The 18573-nt window shown below is 42.7% G+C and overlaps 1 protein-coding gene across 5 annotated transcripts in view; it reads left to right on the top strand.

Moving 5' to 3' along the window:
* The window catches only part of KIAA0319L (KIAA0319 like), a 105030-nt gene that overhangs the window by 23503 nt on the left and 62954 nt on the right, over nt 1-18573 (top strand). For all 5 annotated transcript variants that reach the window (XM_066375830.1, XM_066375833.1, XM_066375831.1 and 2 more), the window contains exon 3: nt 16063-16589. In XM_066375830.1, the coding sequence (XP_066231927.1) occupies nt 16063-16589 (527 nt within the window). The remainder of the gene's footprint in view (nt 1-16062; nt 16590-18573) is intronic.

Below are 18573 nucleotides of genomic sequence, written 5' to 3'. Positions count from 1 at the left end.
CTAGTGGGGCATTCTCTTTACTCTCATTCCCATCATCTCAGCCCTTCCATTGGGATACAATTTGATGAATTTTATTAGAGTGTGAATTCCCAAGGACCTTAACAATATGGCTGCTAAGATAGGGGGCATTCTGTCTCTGTTTTCCTCTTGCTTGCCAGCCAGCAATTTCTGGAGAAGTCAAGCTTGTTACCTGAGATTTTAAAATGCCAGAGGCAATAGTACTATCTCTAAATAATTTCAGTTTTTCATAGCTTCCTAAAAGTATTTGGTGCATTTCCTTCTGGCAATAATTCACATATTCTATAGACTTTTCCATCCTGTTGCTTGGAATTATGAAACCTGGTCTAGATTTTGTGCCAGTTTTATTAGAATTCTGTCTTTTGAGAGGTGGTAACAATAAGTTCCAGAGCCTCCTGTTTTGGGGATCCTCCAGGTAATATTTATGAGAGTTCTATAGGCTCTGCTTTGCCATGGTTTTAAAAAGAAAGGGATTGGCTCTGCCTCCTGTTCTCAACCTTGTAAGCTTTCTGCATGCTCCTACCAACAGTGAGTTCCAGATTTTCTCAAAGGGTTTTTAATCTAATGTTCTATCAACTGTAAGCCCTTTTTTTTTTATAAGGATTTAGTATTGCTTTTGCTTAGGCCCTGGGAGCAGAGCCAGGCTATGGTGGCGTGGGAAGGGAGAGGAACTGATCTAAAATTAGAGCTTATTTTCATCATACCTTTTATCCAAGTTACATCTATAATCCAATATTGACTCTACGAATCATTCCCTGCTTCCTCCTCTGGTGAACTCTTTTTCTCAAGAGTAACAACAATGAAAGCAATGAAAATTGAATCTTGGAGAGGTTATTTTTCAAACCTTAAATTACTAGTAAATGTTGGACCTACAGGTGAAACTAGAACCCATGTTTTTTAACCATTTAAGATGGTTAACCATTTTTTAACCATCTAAAAGGAGGAACTATGATCCACTAAATGGATGAAAAAGAACTGTTTTCCCACCATATTTTATATTGCTGAACACATAATGGAACAACATTAAATAATAGTTAATAAAATAAAGACAACTCAGTCAAAATTCCACTAACTGAACATGTGAACCAAGAGATCACAGTACCTCCTTCTCTTATTGGTAACTATCGGGATTCATTTTCTTAGCAACACTGTAGCCAGCTAACTTCTCCAGAACTCACATTTCTTTTACTACTGGTCACTAAATGCTTCTGGCCATTAGTCCTCTCTCAGGCTCTGTTCCCTTGAGCTAAGACAAAGAATCAAATTGTCAGATCAGAGCCATATGAATTAGAGATCTTACTCGTAACTAAACTTTAAAATTTTTTTTCTTTTATTTAGTGAGAGGAGAGGAGGCAGAGAGACAGACTCCTGCATGTGCCCTGACTGGGATCCACCCAGCAAGCCCAGTAGGGGGTGATGTTGTGCCCATCTGGGGCATTACTTCATGACTCAGCAACCAAGCTCTTCTTAGAGCCTGAGGTGGAGGCCACGGAGCCATCCTCAGCACCTGGGCCAACTTGCTCCAATAGAACCATGGCTGTAGGAGGGGAAGAAAGAGAGAGAGAAGGAAAAGAGGGAAGGCACTTCTCCTGTGTGCCCTGACTGGGAATCAAACTCAGGACATCCACATGCCAGGCCAGTTCTCTACCACTGAGCCAACCAGCCAGAGCCATAACTAAACTTTAGTAATAATTTTAACATATAACAATCAAGAGGTACAAGTGAAGCAGGGAGAGTCTGGAACATCCTGTATGAACCCCCAGGTTTTCTTTCCCTCATTGAACATGTTCTCTCCAGCCCAAGTAATGGATAAGACCTGTAACCAGGGCTTTTAGGTCACCTAAAAAAACAGGGTGTGTTTGAGTTATGATATATATAAATTTTAATTGATTTTAGAAAGAGAAGGAGGGAGAGAGGAAGAAATATATATATTGATTTATTGTTCCACTTATTTATGCATTCATTAGTTGTTTCTTGTATTGTGCTGACTGGGAATCGAACCCACATACTTAGTGTATAGGGGTAGTGCCCTAACTAACTGAGCTACCTGGCCAGATATTTGTACAGCTTATGTGACATTCTTCAGGGAGGTATGGAAGCAAAAGAAGATCTTTGCCACCCTGGCCAGCTGGCTCAGTGATAGATTATCAGCTCTGTGTATGGAAGTCCTGGGTTCGATTCCTGGCCAGGTTACACAGGAGAAGCGCCCATCTGCTTCTCCACCCTTCCCCCTCTCCTTCCTCTCTATTTCTCTCTTCCCCTCCTGCATGTAGCCAAGGCTCCACTGAAGCAAAGTTGGCCGGGAAACAGGATGGCTCTGTGGCCTCTGCCTCAGGTGCTAGAATGGCTCTGGTTGCAACAGAGCGACGCCCCCTGGTGGGCATGCGGGGGGGGTGGTGGTGGTGGATCCCCGTCGGGCGCATGCGGGAGTCTGTCTCTCTTTGCAAGACAAACCAGTCTTGTAGTCACCCCCCTACACACACTTTTATCTCTTTCTCATTCAAAGATCAGGATTTAACCAGAGCTGTTAGCAACAGCCAGGAAATGAAAATTTTTTGCTGCCTTCCCTTCAACCTTGTTATCCCCATAAATCCCATTGCCATTTCCCCTGATTCTAAATCTATCCCCCCCAAATTCCATTGTTAAGACATCTGCTATGATTTGCCTCAAAACTTTCACCATTTTATACCAAAGATGGATAGGCAGTAATCATGTCATCAGTTGCTCATCATATTTTTCCATCCTTTCCTTTTTGTCTTGCTGTAAAGTGCCTTAACCATTGTGATTTATTAATGAGTGTCTGATTTGACATTCCTGTATGACTGTGCTTTTCAACTCACTCGCACTTATCACCGCTCCCTTTCCAACCTTTTAATCGTGAAAAGAATCTATTGAATTCCTAAATCCCCTTTATATTCAGACTTGTTAAGACACGAGAGAGGGGGTTGTTCTGAGAGCTGGCTTTTTCTTGGAGAAAGACACTATTTTCCCTCTAGCCTGCAGGCAGTGGTTGCTCATTCTCCCATATTCCATGTACCTGTGAGTTTGGAGGTGGATCTGATGTCCTTATCCCTCCTCAATGTCACTTCTTGAACATTCCTCCTCCACTTTCATGTAAAAACTCCTGCTCTTTGAGATTTATACCAATTCCTATCACTAATCATTACTCATCTACCAACCGTCACTCACCCCCCCCCCCATTTATTGTGGCAAGTGAGCCTCATCTCTTTTTACAGTCTTGTCATTAGTCTGGATGTCTTCAGTATGACCTATGTGATACCTGGCCGCCTGGTTTCCTGACTGTTTGTTCATTCTTTTTGTCATTGTTGTTGCATGTCTAAGAATTTCTTTATTAGCAATAATTAGATATCACTGCCAGGTCATTATAATTAGAAAGAATTAAACACAGAGATTGGGGACTCCATGTAGAATATGGCCATTTTCCAGGTGCTCTTCTCTTAGTGAGCAGAATGATATTTTGTTTTTTTTCTCTCACTGGAGTTTTTTTTTTTTTTTCCAGTAACCTCTGGAATTCTTTGAAACTTAATTTCTCCATTGTCTCCTTTCTTGTCCAGTTTTAAAGAGGTCCTCTAGGTTGCTTAGACCTTTCAGGAAACTGGGAAATGCATTCTGAATCGATAGCATCAGCTTTTCCTTCGACAGCTGGTTTGGACAATTTTTTGCACTCATTTTGGTGTCCCGGTTGCTGAACAGTAAGGCAGCTGCAGAGAGGAGTATCTATTCATTCTTTTAATACTTTATGCATATGCATACATGCATTTATTTGTGCCTTCATTCAAAAAATGTTTTTTAATCCCTACAGTGTAATGTGCCAAGTCCTATGCTAGAATTGGAGACACAGGGGTGAGGAGAAAAAAGCAGACATGGTCCTTTCATCCTGGAGCTTACAGTGTTGTGAAGGGGGAAGAATATACATTGAGCAAATGATCACATAAAGAAATGTTACTTTGCCCTGTCTGAATAGCTTGGTTGGTGAGCATTGTCCCAAAGCGAAGAGGTTGCTGGTTCAATCCTCAGTCAGGGCACATACAGGAACAGCTCGAGGTTCCTGTCTCTCCCTTCCTCTCATGCTGAAATCAATCAATTAGTAAATTAAAAAAAAAATAGCGAGAGAGTCAGAGAGAGGGATAGATAGGGACAGACAAACAGGAATGGAGAGAGATGAGAAGCATCAATCATCAGTTTTTCGTTGCGACACCTTAGTCGTTCATTGATTGCTTTCTCATATGTGCCTTGACTGTGGGCCTTCAGCAGACCGAGTGACTCCTTGCTCGAACCAGCGACCTTGGGTCCAAGCTGGTGAGCTTTACTCAAACCAGATGAGCCCACACTCAAGCTGGCGACCTCAGGGTCTTGAACCCGGGTCCTCCACATCCCAGTCTGATGCTCTATCCACTGTGCCACCGCCTGGTCAGGCTAAAAATATTTTTAAAATGTAACTTTGTATGTGTTATAATTGCTTTGAAAGAAAGGGGCAACAGAGCCTACAGAGTGTCTAGATATACCAGACAGTATGTAGGTTTCTTGGAGGAAATGATGGTTGAACTGAGACCTCATAATGAGGAGTTAACTGAGTAAAGAAGGGAGGCAGAAGAATTCCACATAGAGGGGACAGTATGTGCAGAGTCTAGTTAGAGGAGGGAGCATAGTCCAATTAGGAATGAAAGAAGGCTGGTAGATTGGACCATAGTGAAGGAAGGAAAACATCGTACTAGATGGGGCCAGAAAAGTAGGCTGAACCCAAATCATTCTGGGTCTCTAGGTTAGTATATGTGCTGCCGAAGCGAGCACTCTGGGTCTCTAGGTTATATGAAGGCTTTTGGTGTTCATTCTAAGAGCCCTGGGAAGCCATCCAAAATCTTGTTTGTCTGTTTGTTTTTAAGAGAGAAAGAGAGGTAGAGGGAGGGGGAGAGAGAGAGAGAAGCATCAACTCATTGTTCCACTTAATTATGCCATCGATTGCTTCCATTTTTTTTTAATTTTTAATTTTTAATTTTTAAATTTTTTTAGGTGTGAGGAGGGGAGATTATGAGGCAAACTCCCGCATGCACCCTGATTGGGATCCACCTGGCAACCCTGTCTGCGGCCAATGCTGTTTTTAGTTCCTGAGGCTGATGCGGTCAGACCAACCAACCTATCCTCAACACCCAGGGCCATGCTCAAACCAATCAAGACACTAATTGCGGGAGGTGAAGAGGGAGAGAAGGGGGAGATGGAGGGGGAGAGAAGCAGATAGTTGCTTCTCCTGTGTGCCCTGAATGGGACATCCACATGCCAGGCTGATGCTCTATCTACTGAGCCAATGGCCAGGGTCTGATTGCTTCTTATATGTGCCCTGATCGTGGCTTGAACCAACAACCTTGGGAGTCAAGCCCCTGAGTGGGGTGCGAACTGATGACGTTAGGGTTGAGCCTGTGCCCTCGGGATTGAGCTCGTGACCCTGGGATTGAGCTGGTAACTTTGACATTCCAGGTTAGCCCTTATCCACTGAGCCACCAGCCAGGGCACTTGTTTATTTAAACTTTTTTTTTTTTTTTTTTATGACAGAGACAGAGAGAGAAACAGAGAGAGGGACAGATAGGGACAGACAGGAAGAGAGATGAGAAGCATCAATTCTTTGTTGCGGCTCTTTGTTGTATGAACAGCTCCTTAGCTGTTCATTGATTGCTTTCTCACATGTGCCTTGACCAGGGGGCTACAGCAGAGCAAGTAATCCCTTGCTCAAGCCAGCGACCTTAGGCTCATGCCAGCAACCTTAGGCTTCAAGCCAGTGACCTTTGGGCTCAAGCCAGCGACCCTGCTCTCAAGATGGTGAGCCCATGCTTCAGCCGGATGAGCCCACACTCAAGCCGGCGACCTCAGGATTTTGAACCTGGGTCCTCCACGTTCCAGTCAGACGTTCTATCCACTGTGCCACCCCCTGGTCAGGCTGTTTATTTAAATTTGTAAAATTTATTTTTCAAAACCTAATACATTGTACATTGTACAAAATCAGAGGTATAAAAGGATGCTTAGTGAACAAGTCTCTCACTTTGGTCTCCCAGCTTCCTGGTTTCCCCTTCTAAAGGTAGCCATGCCTGTTTCTTGAATATTTACCCAACAATAGTCTATGTGTAATATAGATAATCATTATATTCTTTCCTGCCCCCCAATACAAATTGTAGCACACTATAGACACTGTGCTGCCCCTTTCTTTTTCAACATAGTGTATCCTGAATATCATTCCATATCAGGACAATATAGAGTTGTCTTATTCATTTAGGAATTGCATGGATTTTCCTTAATTTATGTAGCCAGTTCTCTATTGATGGATGTATAAGTTATTCCCAGTATTTTTTGGTCTCAAGCAGCATACAGTAAATTTCTTTGATATTATGTGTGATAATATATGTTTAATAAATTCCAAATTTTGCTACCTTTATTCTGTAAAGGCTGGATTTGTTTTCTTCAGAGCACTTACTAGTTTGCATTTCTACATTTATCATTATGTCTATTTAATCTCTCTCTCTCCTGAGTTATGAGCTCCATCAAAGCAATGCCTAGCATGAAACAGATGCTCGGTAATATTTATTGAATTGATGAATGATTAAGGAGGTAATGATAATGTCTAGGTGAGAAATAAGGATGCCTTATTAATTGAACCTTAGAGGTTATCTTTTATACCAGAAAGAAATTATTTGCATCTCTGTGAAAATCAAAATCATTTGTAACTTATCAATTTTCTTTAAATTAACACATAAATTGAGGCTCTACTCAATAGTAGATAAAAATTAAACAAAAGTACATTCTCTTAGACCAGTGGTTGGCAAACTTTCTTAAAGGGCCAGATATTAAACATTTTAGGCTTTGCCAGTCTTAAGATAACCTTATTACAGTTACTTACCTCTGCCATCTTAGATCAAAAGGCCCCATAGACAATACATAAATAGTGTGATGCTGTTCCAGTAAAACTTTATTTAGAATAGTAGGCAGCACCTGGAGTTCCTCGGGCATAGTTTGCTTCCCCTGGCTTACTGAATCATTAGTGATATTCTTTTTGTGTGTGTGTGTGACAGAGACAGAGAGAGAGAAAGAGAGACAGAGAGAGGGACAGATAGGGACAGGCAGACAGGAGGGGAGAGAGATGAGAAGCATCAATTCTTTGTTGCAGCTCCTTAGTTGTTCATTTACAGCTTTCTTATATGTGCCTTTTTGACCTGGAGGCTACAGCAGAGCCAGTGACCTTGGGCTCAAGCCAGTGACCATGGGATCATAGACATGTCTATGATCCCATGCTCAAGCCAGCGACCCCGCACTCAAGCTGGTGAGCCCGTACTCAGGCCAGATGAGCTTGCGCTTAAGCTGGCAGCCTTGGGGTTTTGAACCTGGGTCCTCTGCATCTGAGTCCCGATGCTCTATCCACTGCGTCACAGCCTGGTCAGGCAGTAGTGATATTCTTTATTTTTGTTGCTGATACTGTTAATTGGTGACTGCTCTCTTTTTTTCTGTCATCTGTCTGACTAGAGCTTTATCAGCTTCGTTGATCTTTCAAATGACCAGATTTTGGTTTTTTAAATTTTCTGTTGTCTTTTGTTTGCTTTGTTTCATTGGCTACTTTTATTTCTATTTGTTCTCTTCTCTACTTATTTTGGATATAATATACTCTTCCTTTTCAAGCTTTTATGATGAAAGCATAGATCATTGATTTTTTTTAATTTTTGCTCTTAAAGTTTGGTTTTTAGTTTTCCAACTAATTTTTTTTTCTAATGAGAGACAGACAGACAGGGACAGACAGACAGGATGAGAGAGAGATGAGAAGCATCAACTCATAGTTGCTGCACTTTAGCTCATTGACTGCTTTCTTATATGTACCTTGACTGGGGTGGGGGTGCTTCAGCTGAGCCAGTGACTCTGTGCTCAAGCTGGTGACTTTGTGGTTTTTAACCTGGGTCCTCAGCATCCCAGGTTGATGCTCTATCCACTGCACCACCACCTGGTTAGGACCATATCTTTTTGAGTACATATAATATATATGTACAAAGGCTTCATTTTAAAAAAAATGTATGTAAGATTATAATATATAGATTTTCTGCAATTTGCTTTTTTTTTTTTTTTCATTTTTCTGAAGCTGGAAACAGGGAGAGACAGTCAGACAGACTCCCGCATGCGCCCGACCAGGATCCACCCGGCACGCCCACCATGGGGCGACGCTCTGCCCACCAGGGGGCGATGCTCTGCCCATCCTGGGCGTCGCCATGTTGCGACCAGAGCCACTCTAGCGCCTGGGGCAGAGGCCACAGAGCCATCCCCAGCGCCCGGGCCATCTTTGCTCCAATGGAGCCTTGGCTGCGGGAGGGGAAGAGAGAGACAGAGAGGAAAGCGCGGCGGAGGGGTGGAGAAGCAAATGGGCGCTTCTCCTGTGTGCCCTGGCCGGGAATCGAACCCAGGTCCTCCGCACACTAGGCCGACGCTCTACCGCTGAGCCAACCGGCCAGGGCTGCAATTTGCTTTTTTAATTTAACAGAGTATTGTGGGGATGTTTCTATGACTTGTATAGAACTCTGCCTCATTGTTTTTAATTGCACATAGTATTCTTTAGTAACTACTTCCATATTGATATTTAAGTTCTTCAAATATTTCACCAGTACAAACACTACTATAATGAAATTCTAACAAGTGAGAAGTTCTCCAGGATGGAGGCACACAGAATATTTTTGATAAATGTGTAATTTATTGAATGTCTCCACTTTGATGCTCAGAAGGAGTAAACTTTTCTTTTTTTTTCTTTTTTTTTTACCGCACTAACGACAATGGCTAGCCCTTTCTTTGTTATGAATTTCTTATGCTGTTTAAGGGCCAAACTTTGGGGAACAGTCTTTTCACATTAGTTATGTTCAGAAGATTTTTTTCTAGTATGGACTCTCTGATGTTCAGTAAGGCTTGAGCCATATCTGAAGGCTTTCCCACATTTCTTACAGTGGTAGATATTTGTCCAGTATGAGTTCTCTGATGTCAAGAATTGAGCTTTTTTTTGCCTGACCTGTGGTGGTGCAGTGGATAACGCGTCGACCTGGAAATGCTGAGGTCGTCGGTTTGAAACCCTGGGCTTGCCTGGTCAAGGCACGTATGGGAGTTGATGCTTCCAGCTCCTCCCCCCTTCTCTCTCTCTCTCTCCTCTCTAAAAGTGAATAAAGAAAAAAAAAAAAGAATTAAGCTTTTTTGTAAAGGCTTTCCCTCTGTTATTCTATCAATAGGTTTTACATTCACTGTGAGTATTCTGATGTCAAGCAAAAGATGTATACCTGAAAGATTTTCCGTATTTACTACAGTGATAGGGTTTCTCTCCTGTATGCATTCTCTAACACCAATTAAGAGTTGAGTTCTTTATTCATTAATTCTTTTTTTAATTGATTGATTTTGGAGAGAGAGAGAGAAAGGGATGGGGGAGAGAAAGAGGGAGAGGGCAAAACATCAATTTGTTGTTCTACTTATTTATGCATTTGTTGGTTGATTTTTTTTTTTTTTTTTTTTTTACAGAGACAGAGAGAGAGTCAGAGAGAGGGATAGACAGGGACAGACAGATAGGAACAGAGAGATGAGAAGCATTAATCATTAGTTTTTCGTTGCACATTGCAACACCTTAATTGTTCATTGATTGCTTTCTCATACGGGCCTTCAGCAGACCGAGTAACCCCTTGCTCCAGCCAGCGACCTTGGGCTCAAGCTGGTGAGCTTTTGCTCAAACCAGATGAGCCCTCGCTCTAGCTGGAGACCTTGGGGTCTCAAACCTGGGTCTTCCACATCCCAGTCTGACGCTCTATCCACTGCGCCACCGCCCGGTTAGGCTGTTGATTGATTCTTACACATGCCCTGACTGGAGATCAAACCCGCAACTTCAGCGTGTCAGGATGATGCTCTAACCCAGTGATTTTCAACCTTTTTTGAGCCACAGCACATTTTTTACATTTACAAAATCCTGGGGCACACCACCTATCAAAATGACTCTCTAACACAGTACATATTTTACATAAAGTTAATAATATAGTTTCTAAATGTATTTATACTCAGTGTGAAACCTGGGCCTGTTTCGATGAACACAAAAGGGATATCCTGGCAGGAATGGTAGAAAGACACACACGAAGCTCTTCCTCAACAGTTCTCAGTCTCTCTGTTTTTAGTTTTTATTGCAGTCAAGCTTGAGAAGCTCAGCTCACATAGATATGTGGTTGAAAACGGGAGCAATGTCAAAATAGCTTTGTTGGCCAGAATGGGGAACTCCTTGGCAACAGATAACCAAAAACTGTCCAAAGGAAGATCAGCAAACTTTAGCTTTCAAGTTAGATAATATTGTGATGCATTGTGAAGCATTGTATATCACCCTCTGTGGGGGCCTCTTTTAAAAAGAAAAAGGTCAAATATCTATTATACACCATCAGGATAGACATAACCAGCTGAGGCTGAGGCTTCATCCAGTGGTGGCAACATTTACCTCCAGTCCTGACCAGGATTAGAAATCAGGACCATGGGGAGGAGTAGCAGCTTCAACTACTCACAGCGGCCACACAATGACAAGTGCGCGGCAGCCCTAGCGGGGACCTTCCTGGGTGTGGATGAGAAGCGGCCTACTATTGGTTCATCGCTAGTGGTCGGGATGAATCCTAGAAGGTGATTGGTCAGTGAGTGTTCCCTGTGCCTTCACTCTTCCTGTCGCTGATAGCTGGAGGGATTGTGAGGGGAATGTTTATGTTCGGAGGGAGGCGGCTGGCGGCGGGCGGGATAAATAGCCTCCGCAGGCTGTATCCAGTACGCGGGCTGTAGTTTGGGGACCATGTTTAATTTCCCCATGGCACACCTGACCATGTCTCATGGCACACTGGTTGAAAAACACTGCTCTAACCAACTGAGCTACTCGGCCAGAGCCTGAGCTCTTCTTTAGGAGCCTGATTAAAGAGCTCCGGCCTTCACCCCTGCCCACCTGCCTGCCTGTATTCTTTTTGGGGTTGTTTTATTTTTTAATCAGTCCTACCTCTTTCTACTTGTGTCTCATAAACACTTCTTTTTTTCCCCAGGAGTGTCTGTACCAGAATCTTGAGATCTGAGCTTCTGTATCTTAGTGTTCCACCCCTAGCCCATTTCTCAAAATTTACAAATCCTTTTCTTACATTTTAGTGCCACTAGAGGCTAACTAGTTTCAATAAAAAAAAAATAACTTAAGTAATTTATCACTGAAAGAGTGATTAAACCCATGCTGTCTTAAAATTGGGGAAAAAGAGAGTTGAGCTCTTCCTAATTCATTTTACTAATATGGTTTATCACCAGTATGGATTTTCTGATGCTCCAACACAGTTGAATTATCCCTGAAACTTTTTTCAAATTCATACATTTAAGAAGCTTTTCTCCACTATGTATTCTCTCATTATGTAAGGGCTGCCTTCTGAGCAAAGGCTTTACAACAGTTTTTACATCTGTAAAGTTTCTGACTGGTATGGGTTCCCTGATGACTTAAAAGGATACGGTTCTTTCTGAAAGCTTTTGTCCATGCATTGTGTGGGGTTTCTCTCTGTAGTGAATTCTGAAATAATTAATAATTATTGAGTGCTTCTTGAGAAACCTCCCACATTCAATACAACTGTAAAGTTGCTTGTTTATGCGAATTTTATGACAATTTAAAAGAAATGGGCTGCTTGTATAGGCTATCCCACATTCTTTACATTTATGGGATTTCTCACCAGTATGCTTTCTCTCATAGCTACTAAAGGAGGAATTAGATTTGAAGACTTTCCCACATTATAATGCTTCTTCTCTGTGGAGCCTCTGCCCTCCCAGTCCAGACCAATATCAATCATGACACTTTTTGTCCACTCTTCCAGAGCAGATTCTTCAGAAGTATTTTTGCTTTAGAGTTGACATCTTTGTTTCAAACCAGTACTCCTGGACTGCATTGATACCTGGCAGAACTTCTCACATCTTTATCCAGGGCTGTGCTCCTTTAGTTGGCCAGTTAATTTTGGTTTGGAAGAGAGAATCCCCACAGACACCAACTTCCCATAGTTTTTCAGCATTATGCCCCCTACACCAGTGCTTTTCAACTGCACATTGCTGTACCTGTCCACTAGAAAGTTTGTGCTGGTCTGTGAAAGAGTTTATTTCTCAGATGTTGTGTAAAGGTTACAGACCCCATGATCTTAGTAAAAGTTGCTTATGCTCAGGGTGATTTCTGCCTTAGTGATCCCTGAAATAATTCTATTTTCACCAGCCCCCAAAGTGTAAAAAAAAAGATTGAAAACCACTGCCCTATACATGTCCATTGAAAAGCATCCAGGCATCTCCATTCAATCTGAGTAAAGGCCATAGCCACATCCACAAATGTCAGTGTTGCCTGGATCTAGATGGGCTCTTAGTAATGTTGAAGCCATCTGTCTCCTGAACTGTTCTCCCAGGCAAGGGCAAAGAATCTTACATAAGCCAATAGTTGTGGAGGCTGGAAGTGTACAATCAAAGTTCTGGCAGGGTTGGTCTTCTGAGACTGTAGGTAGAATACTTTTCTTGATTCTTCCTAGACTCTGGTGGTCATTGTCAATCTTTGGCATCCCATGGCTTGCAGCTGATTCACTCCAATCTCTGCCACTGTTGTCATATGGCATTCTCCCTGTATGTCTTTCTAGATCATTGATTTAAGACTTTTCTTCTTTTCTAAAATAACCACTTAAACCTATAAATGTCCTCTAAACATTACATTAACTGCATCCCACAAGTGTTGATATGTTCTGTTTTAATTTTCATTGAGTTCAAAACATTTTATTTCTCTTGTATAGTTTCAGCCTACACTTGGACATAAATTAGCATTCAGTCAAAGACTGAAGGGGACTATTATCCAGATGTCTGGAGCTCTTCCTTTGTGGAGCTTTCTCCTTTCTGGTAGTTTGTTCCAGAATTCTATCACAGTTACCCTGAATTCTCCTTCCTCAGCAACGCCTCCCTGTTTTGCTTGGGAGCTCCCTCTCTGTGCCCAGTTTGGAGCTTGTGTATATGGAAAGCCCAGGTGGTATAGGGCACACCTTGTTTGTTTCCTTTTTCTTTGAGATCACAGTCCTGACTACCTGTTGTTCAGTGTCTAAAAACAATTGTTTTAGGACCTGGCAAGTGGAGGTCCCAGGTTCAATTCCTGGTCAGGGCACATAGGAGAAGCAACAATCTGCTTCTCACCCCTTACCCTCCCCCCCCTTTTCTCTCTCTTTCTCTCTCTCTTCCCCCTCTGCAGCCATGGCTCAATTGATGTGAGTGCATAGGTCCAGGGCTGATGCAGGAATCTGTCTCTGTATCTCCCCTCCTCTAACTTAAAAAACAAAAACAAACAAATAAAAACAGTTTTATATATTCTGTCTACTACTCATGGTGGCATGGCAAGTCCTATGGCAATTTCTCCCTTCAAGACAGAAGTGGGGGGTCACAATACATTTTAAAAAATGAAATAACCCTGACCAGGCAGTGGCACAGTGGATAGAGTGTCGGCCCGGGACACAGAAGACCCAGGGTAGAAACCCTGAGGTCGCAGGCTTGAGCGTGGGCTCATCTGGCTTGAGCATGGGGTTGTTGGCTTGAGCATGGGATCATAGACATGACTCCATGGTCACTAGCTTGAGCCTAAAGGTTGCTGACTTGAAGCCCAAGGTCAGCGGCTTGAGCAAGGGATCACTGGCTCGGCTGGAGCCCCCTGGTCAAGGGACATATGAGAATGTAATCAATGAACAACTAAGATGCCACAGTGAAGAATTGATGCTTCTCATCTCTCTCCTCCTGTCTGTGTATCTCTATCCCTCTCTCTATCTCTCTCTCTGTCTCTGTGACTCTCGCTAAAAAATAAAATAAAATAAAATAATAAAACAGTGGCTTACATAAAAGTGCAAGTTATTTTCATCTAAATGGAACTCTTCATTATTAAATATGAGAGATTTATTTTGAGTAAAATGATGGAAAGTTGATATAAAGGTAACACAGTAGTTACTGAACAATTTATTGATTTCTTTTTCTTTTTTCTTTTTTTTTTTTTTTTTTGTATTTTTCTGAAGCTGGAAATGGGGAGAGACAGTGAGACAGACTCCCGCATGCGCCCGACCGGGATCCACCTGGCACTCCCACCAGGGGCGACGCTCTGCCCACCAGGGGGCGATGCTCTGCCCACCAGGGGGCGATGCTCTACCCCTCCGGGGTGTCGCTCCGCTGCAACCAGAGCCACTCTAGCGCCTGGGGCAGAGGCCAAGGAGCCATCCCCTGCGCCCGAGCCATCTTTGCTCCAATGGAGCCTTGGCTGCGGGAGGGGAAGAGAGAGACAGAGAGGAAGGAGGGGGGGGGTGGAGAAGCAAATGGGTGCTTCTCCTATGTGCCCTGGCCGGGAATCGAACCCGGGTCCCCCGCACGCCAGGCCGACGCTCTACCGCTGAGCCAACCGGCCAGGGCCCAATTTATTGATTTCAACAAAGTCTGTACAGTCAATAACTGTTACCAAGATTCATACCATTGGTTACTGTGTGGGAAGATGGACAAAGAAATGAGGGGTATTTCTTTAACGCTTGGTAGCTTTGTTTTTCATAGTTGCTATTTCTTCCATTTTTCTTAGCGAAGTTCTGTTTTTTATGGTCATCCAATTTGCCTTGTCTGGTGTTAGGTTGGTGCCAATGTATCTTTCTTTTAAAGGATGATTGCAGGTTGGCTTTGTGCTAGCACTTGCTCAACTCAGTGATCCAGAAACCTGCCTTAATTTTCTTATCTCTCTGTTGACTGGTGTCCAAATTTAGTCTATTGGACATTTAGTAAGTATTTTCTGGGGGTCAGTTTGGCTTTGGATGACTATTAGGTTGTTGCTTTATCTAGTCATAGCCCTTTTTCAGTTTTGTGTACATGCAGACATGATTATTCATTTCTTTAATACTTTGATTCTTCTGCATATTTTCTGTATGTAATTCTAAAATATACTTTTTGTTTTAACTTCAGGGACAGGGCAAGGGTGAAAAAAGAGGCAGGTAGGACACAAAATTTAAGGAGACACTCGCAAGGGTTGAGCAAGCAAACCATGCACTTCCATGACTCTGAGAGTGAGCACTTAAATTTTGTGCCCGAGGCACCTCTCTTTCCTCACCCTGGTTCTGGCCCTATATAACCCTGACCATAATTGCTTACAGCCACCCATATAACTAAGAACTTAAAATGAACTAAGTATATCAACTTACATTTAGAGCATGCTTTGATTTTATTTCATCTAAGAGTACAGAAATGAAATGAAATGCCATGCTCTAATTCAGCAGCCCAAAAGTTTCTCCATAAACAGCGTTAGCCGGAATTTTGGACCACATTATCTAGGTTAATCACAGTAGGACACTGTTTTTCCTATCATGACATAGCCTTTCATTAAGAAGTTGATTTTAGAGACTCCTCATGATTAAAATTTTTGGTAAGCTTGACTACTGGTCTGGCTGATACTGTGATAGGCAGAATCGGCTGACTCTGGTAAACAATTGGTTAGAACATGATAAACCTGTAACCTGCAAAAGGTCATGATTTCTCTGTGTTTCTGCCAGTTCAATGAGGGACATATTCGATCTTGTTGAGCTCTCTGCTCTTCTGGTCCCATAGTCCACACACTGTTCCTGAGACATGCCTTTGAGGTGAGTGAGAGATCAAATGGTAGGATGGGCCCCCTTCCCTCCATGCACTGCCACCAGAGTAGTTCTTTTGATTGGGTTTCCTTTATTTTTGTTTGTTTGTTCACAAATTAGATGGAGGTCTGTGTATAAGGTCCATGTGGCAGAGACTCATTGAGAGGGGAATCAGTGATGGATGTGTAGCAGTACTCTGCAGCCTAAAATATCCTGAGCCAAGAACACTCACTCTCTTTTGCTGCTTCTGTTCCTCTTACTAGACAGCTTTCCCACCCTCTTAAAAACTAGTCTCCAAAATAGCCTCAAAATGTTGGTGTGTTAAGGGTTCTTTACAGAGTGAGTCTCTGTTTTTATTTCATCTTAAAATATTTTCATTCTTTGTTTTTAGATGCTGGTGAGAGCAGATGCGAGCAGGTGAAGACACAATTTGGAGTTGGCCTGAGATCTGGGGGAGAAAATCACCTCCGGCTTCTTGAAGGAACCCGCTCTCTCCAGGCATGTTGGGCTGCCTGCTGCCAGGAGCCCACCTGCCATGCCTTTTGGTGGTTGGAAGGGATGTGCGTTCAGGCGGACTGCAGGAGGCCCCAGAGCTGCCAGGCTTTTAATACAGACTCCTTCAATTCCATGCTGGTGTTTTTTAAAAAATTCCAAACTGCAGATGATTTGGGCTTTCCACCTGGAGATGATGTACCACGTATCCTGGGGCTGGGTTGGAGCAGGACATCTCAGAGGAGGCAGAGCCCTCCTGGAGCTCCACTCAGACCCACTCTATCTCCTAGTGACCAGCAGAGCTTAATCAGGAAGCTTCAGAAGAGAGAGAGCCCCAGTGAAGAAGTTAAACCTACAGTGGCACAGCATTCTGGAGTGAATGACTCCAAGGACCTAGGTGATCCGAATACCAATGGCTCTGAAGAGGTAAGCATAATATGAATATGGAGCGGAGACTCGGTTAAGTCTGCTTTTACATTTGGTACACATACGCAGTGAAGCTGGCACTTGTGGGCAGTGCTCCTAGGCTGAGGAATGTATGTAGAAAGCTGCTCGGTATCATCTCCATGGGGGCTTTCCAGATGAACAAGGGTAGTTTGATCTTAGAGATGTTCACTCCATGCAAGTCTGACTTGTTTTGGTAAAAGCGGAAGGCTCCTCATTATCTAGTCTGAGTTGGCTCTTGTCTACAGGTAAGTACCATTGTGTGGGTGTTAGTCTCCACCAACGATTCTGCAGTGATTTCTGCTGATTGCAAAACACTTGATAGATGTGGTTGCAGTCAACCTCTCCTCCTCCTCCTCCCCCATCTCCTGACTGTAAACACATTCCTTATGAGGTAGTTCCTTTTCCAGTCTGAAGTAACCATGGCTGCTACAACAGATTAAGTCCTGACCTGCTGGGCTAGGGAGCTGGATGTAGCCTTTGCCAAGAGGTCTGTAGGGTGAATTCTCACTGAGCTTTGTATGCCAAGGGAGATGCCACCAGTAGAGTTTATTCCACTTATTATGTTTCTTTATTGTTAATCTTCCTGGGCAAATGATTCAAAGGAATGACTCACTCTATGCTCTGTCTCCCTTGATTGCTGTGACTTATTTTTGTATTTGTTTTGTCCTAGTTGTCTCTATTAAGTCGAAGCCAGAGTGGGGAGGCAGTACTGCATGCCAGGCACTGTGTGTGCTAATTGTTTTACCATGTCATTTTGTTCAATTTTCAGAGCAATATTTCCAAGTAGGTGTTATTAGCCCTGTTTTGGTAGTGAGGAAACTGAGGCCTAAAGAGGTTAAACAATTTGATCATGCAGCTAATGAATAGCAAACCTAGAATTGGAACCCAGATTTAGTATTCAGAAAAAACTTTTCAGTACAGTATGAGAGATAAAGTCTTAGGCTTAATATGCCCATAAACATTTATAGACTTGTTATCAATGTCAGGTACTTTTCTCAGCACTAAAGACACATAGGTAAATAAGACAAGATCTTTGCCCTCAGAGAGTTTATAGTCTCCTGGAGACTCAGACATGAAGCAAGATATTTACAATAGTGTATAATTATTGCATTAGTAGACTTATGTATACAATACAGTGGAACACAAGAGAAAGTGATTCACTTGAACATCAGGCGGTGTGTATGTGCAGGGAAGACTTTACAGAGATGTTAAACTTGTTTCTCAAAGGGTGTACAGGATTTCACTAAGGAGTTAAAGGTAGTAAAAAGTATTCTGGACAGTGGCACAGAGAATGCAAAGGCTCAGTCAGCCAGCAGATAGTTATTGCACATTACTAGTACAAGGTGCTAGACTAAGCTAAGCACAAAGAATATAATAATAAGATAAACATGATTTCTGCCTTAGTAGAGCTTATACTCTGGCAAAGTAAACAGACATTACATTTCCAATAATTAATTATAAGTTTGGTGCAGGTTGTGAGAGGCTAAGAGCAGTTCTGTAAGAGCATCTCATAGGGTCCTAATCAAGACTAAGGGGTAAGATCAGGCTACCCTAAGAAAGGAAAGTTTAATCTAAGGCTTGAAGTAGAAGTAAGAGTTAGGGAAAGAAACAGGCCAAGAGTAATTTTAGGCAGAGGAGATAACAACTTCAAAGTTTGTCAGAGGCAAGATCAGGAAATTGAGGGAGACTGGTCTTGTTTGTCAAACAGAGCAAAAGAGCTAGGGGTGAAAGAAGAGACCTGAGAGGTGTGCAAAACCTTGAGGCCTTAAATGTTGGCCTTATTTAAGCAGGAATGACGTGATCAGATGTGTTGCTGTGTGTGGAAAAACTGGAGGAGGGCAAGAATGTACATGAAGCATTCAAATAGGAGGCTCTTCAGGCCAGGGAACCATTGTACAAAGAAGAGGGTCGAAGATACAGAAGGAGGGGGTAAACAACAACTAGTCCCTCAGGGTTGTGGTTC

Source organism: Saccopteryx leptura, chromosome 3, assembly GCF_036850995.1.
Source record: "Saccopteryx leptura isolate mSacLep1 chromosome 3, mSacLep1_pri_phased_curated, whole genome shotgun sequence".
Lineage (NCBI taxonomy): Eukaryota > Metazoa > Chordata > Mammalia > Chiroptera > Emballonuridae > Saccopteryx > Saccopteryx leptura.
Note: the sequence above shows the minus strand (reverse complement) of the source record. Positions and strands in the feature narration are given on the sequence as shown.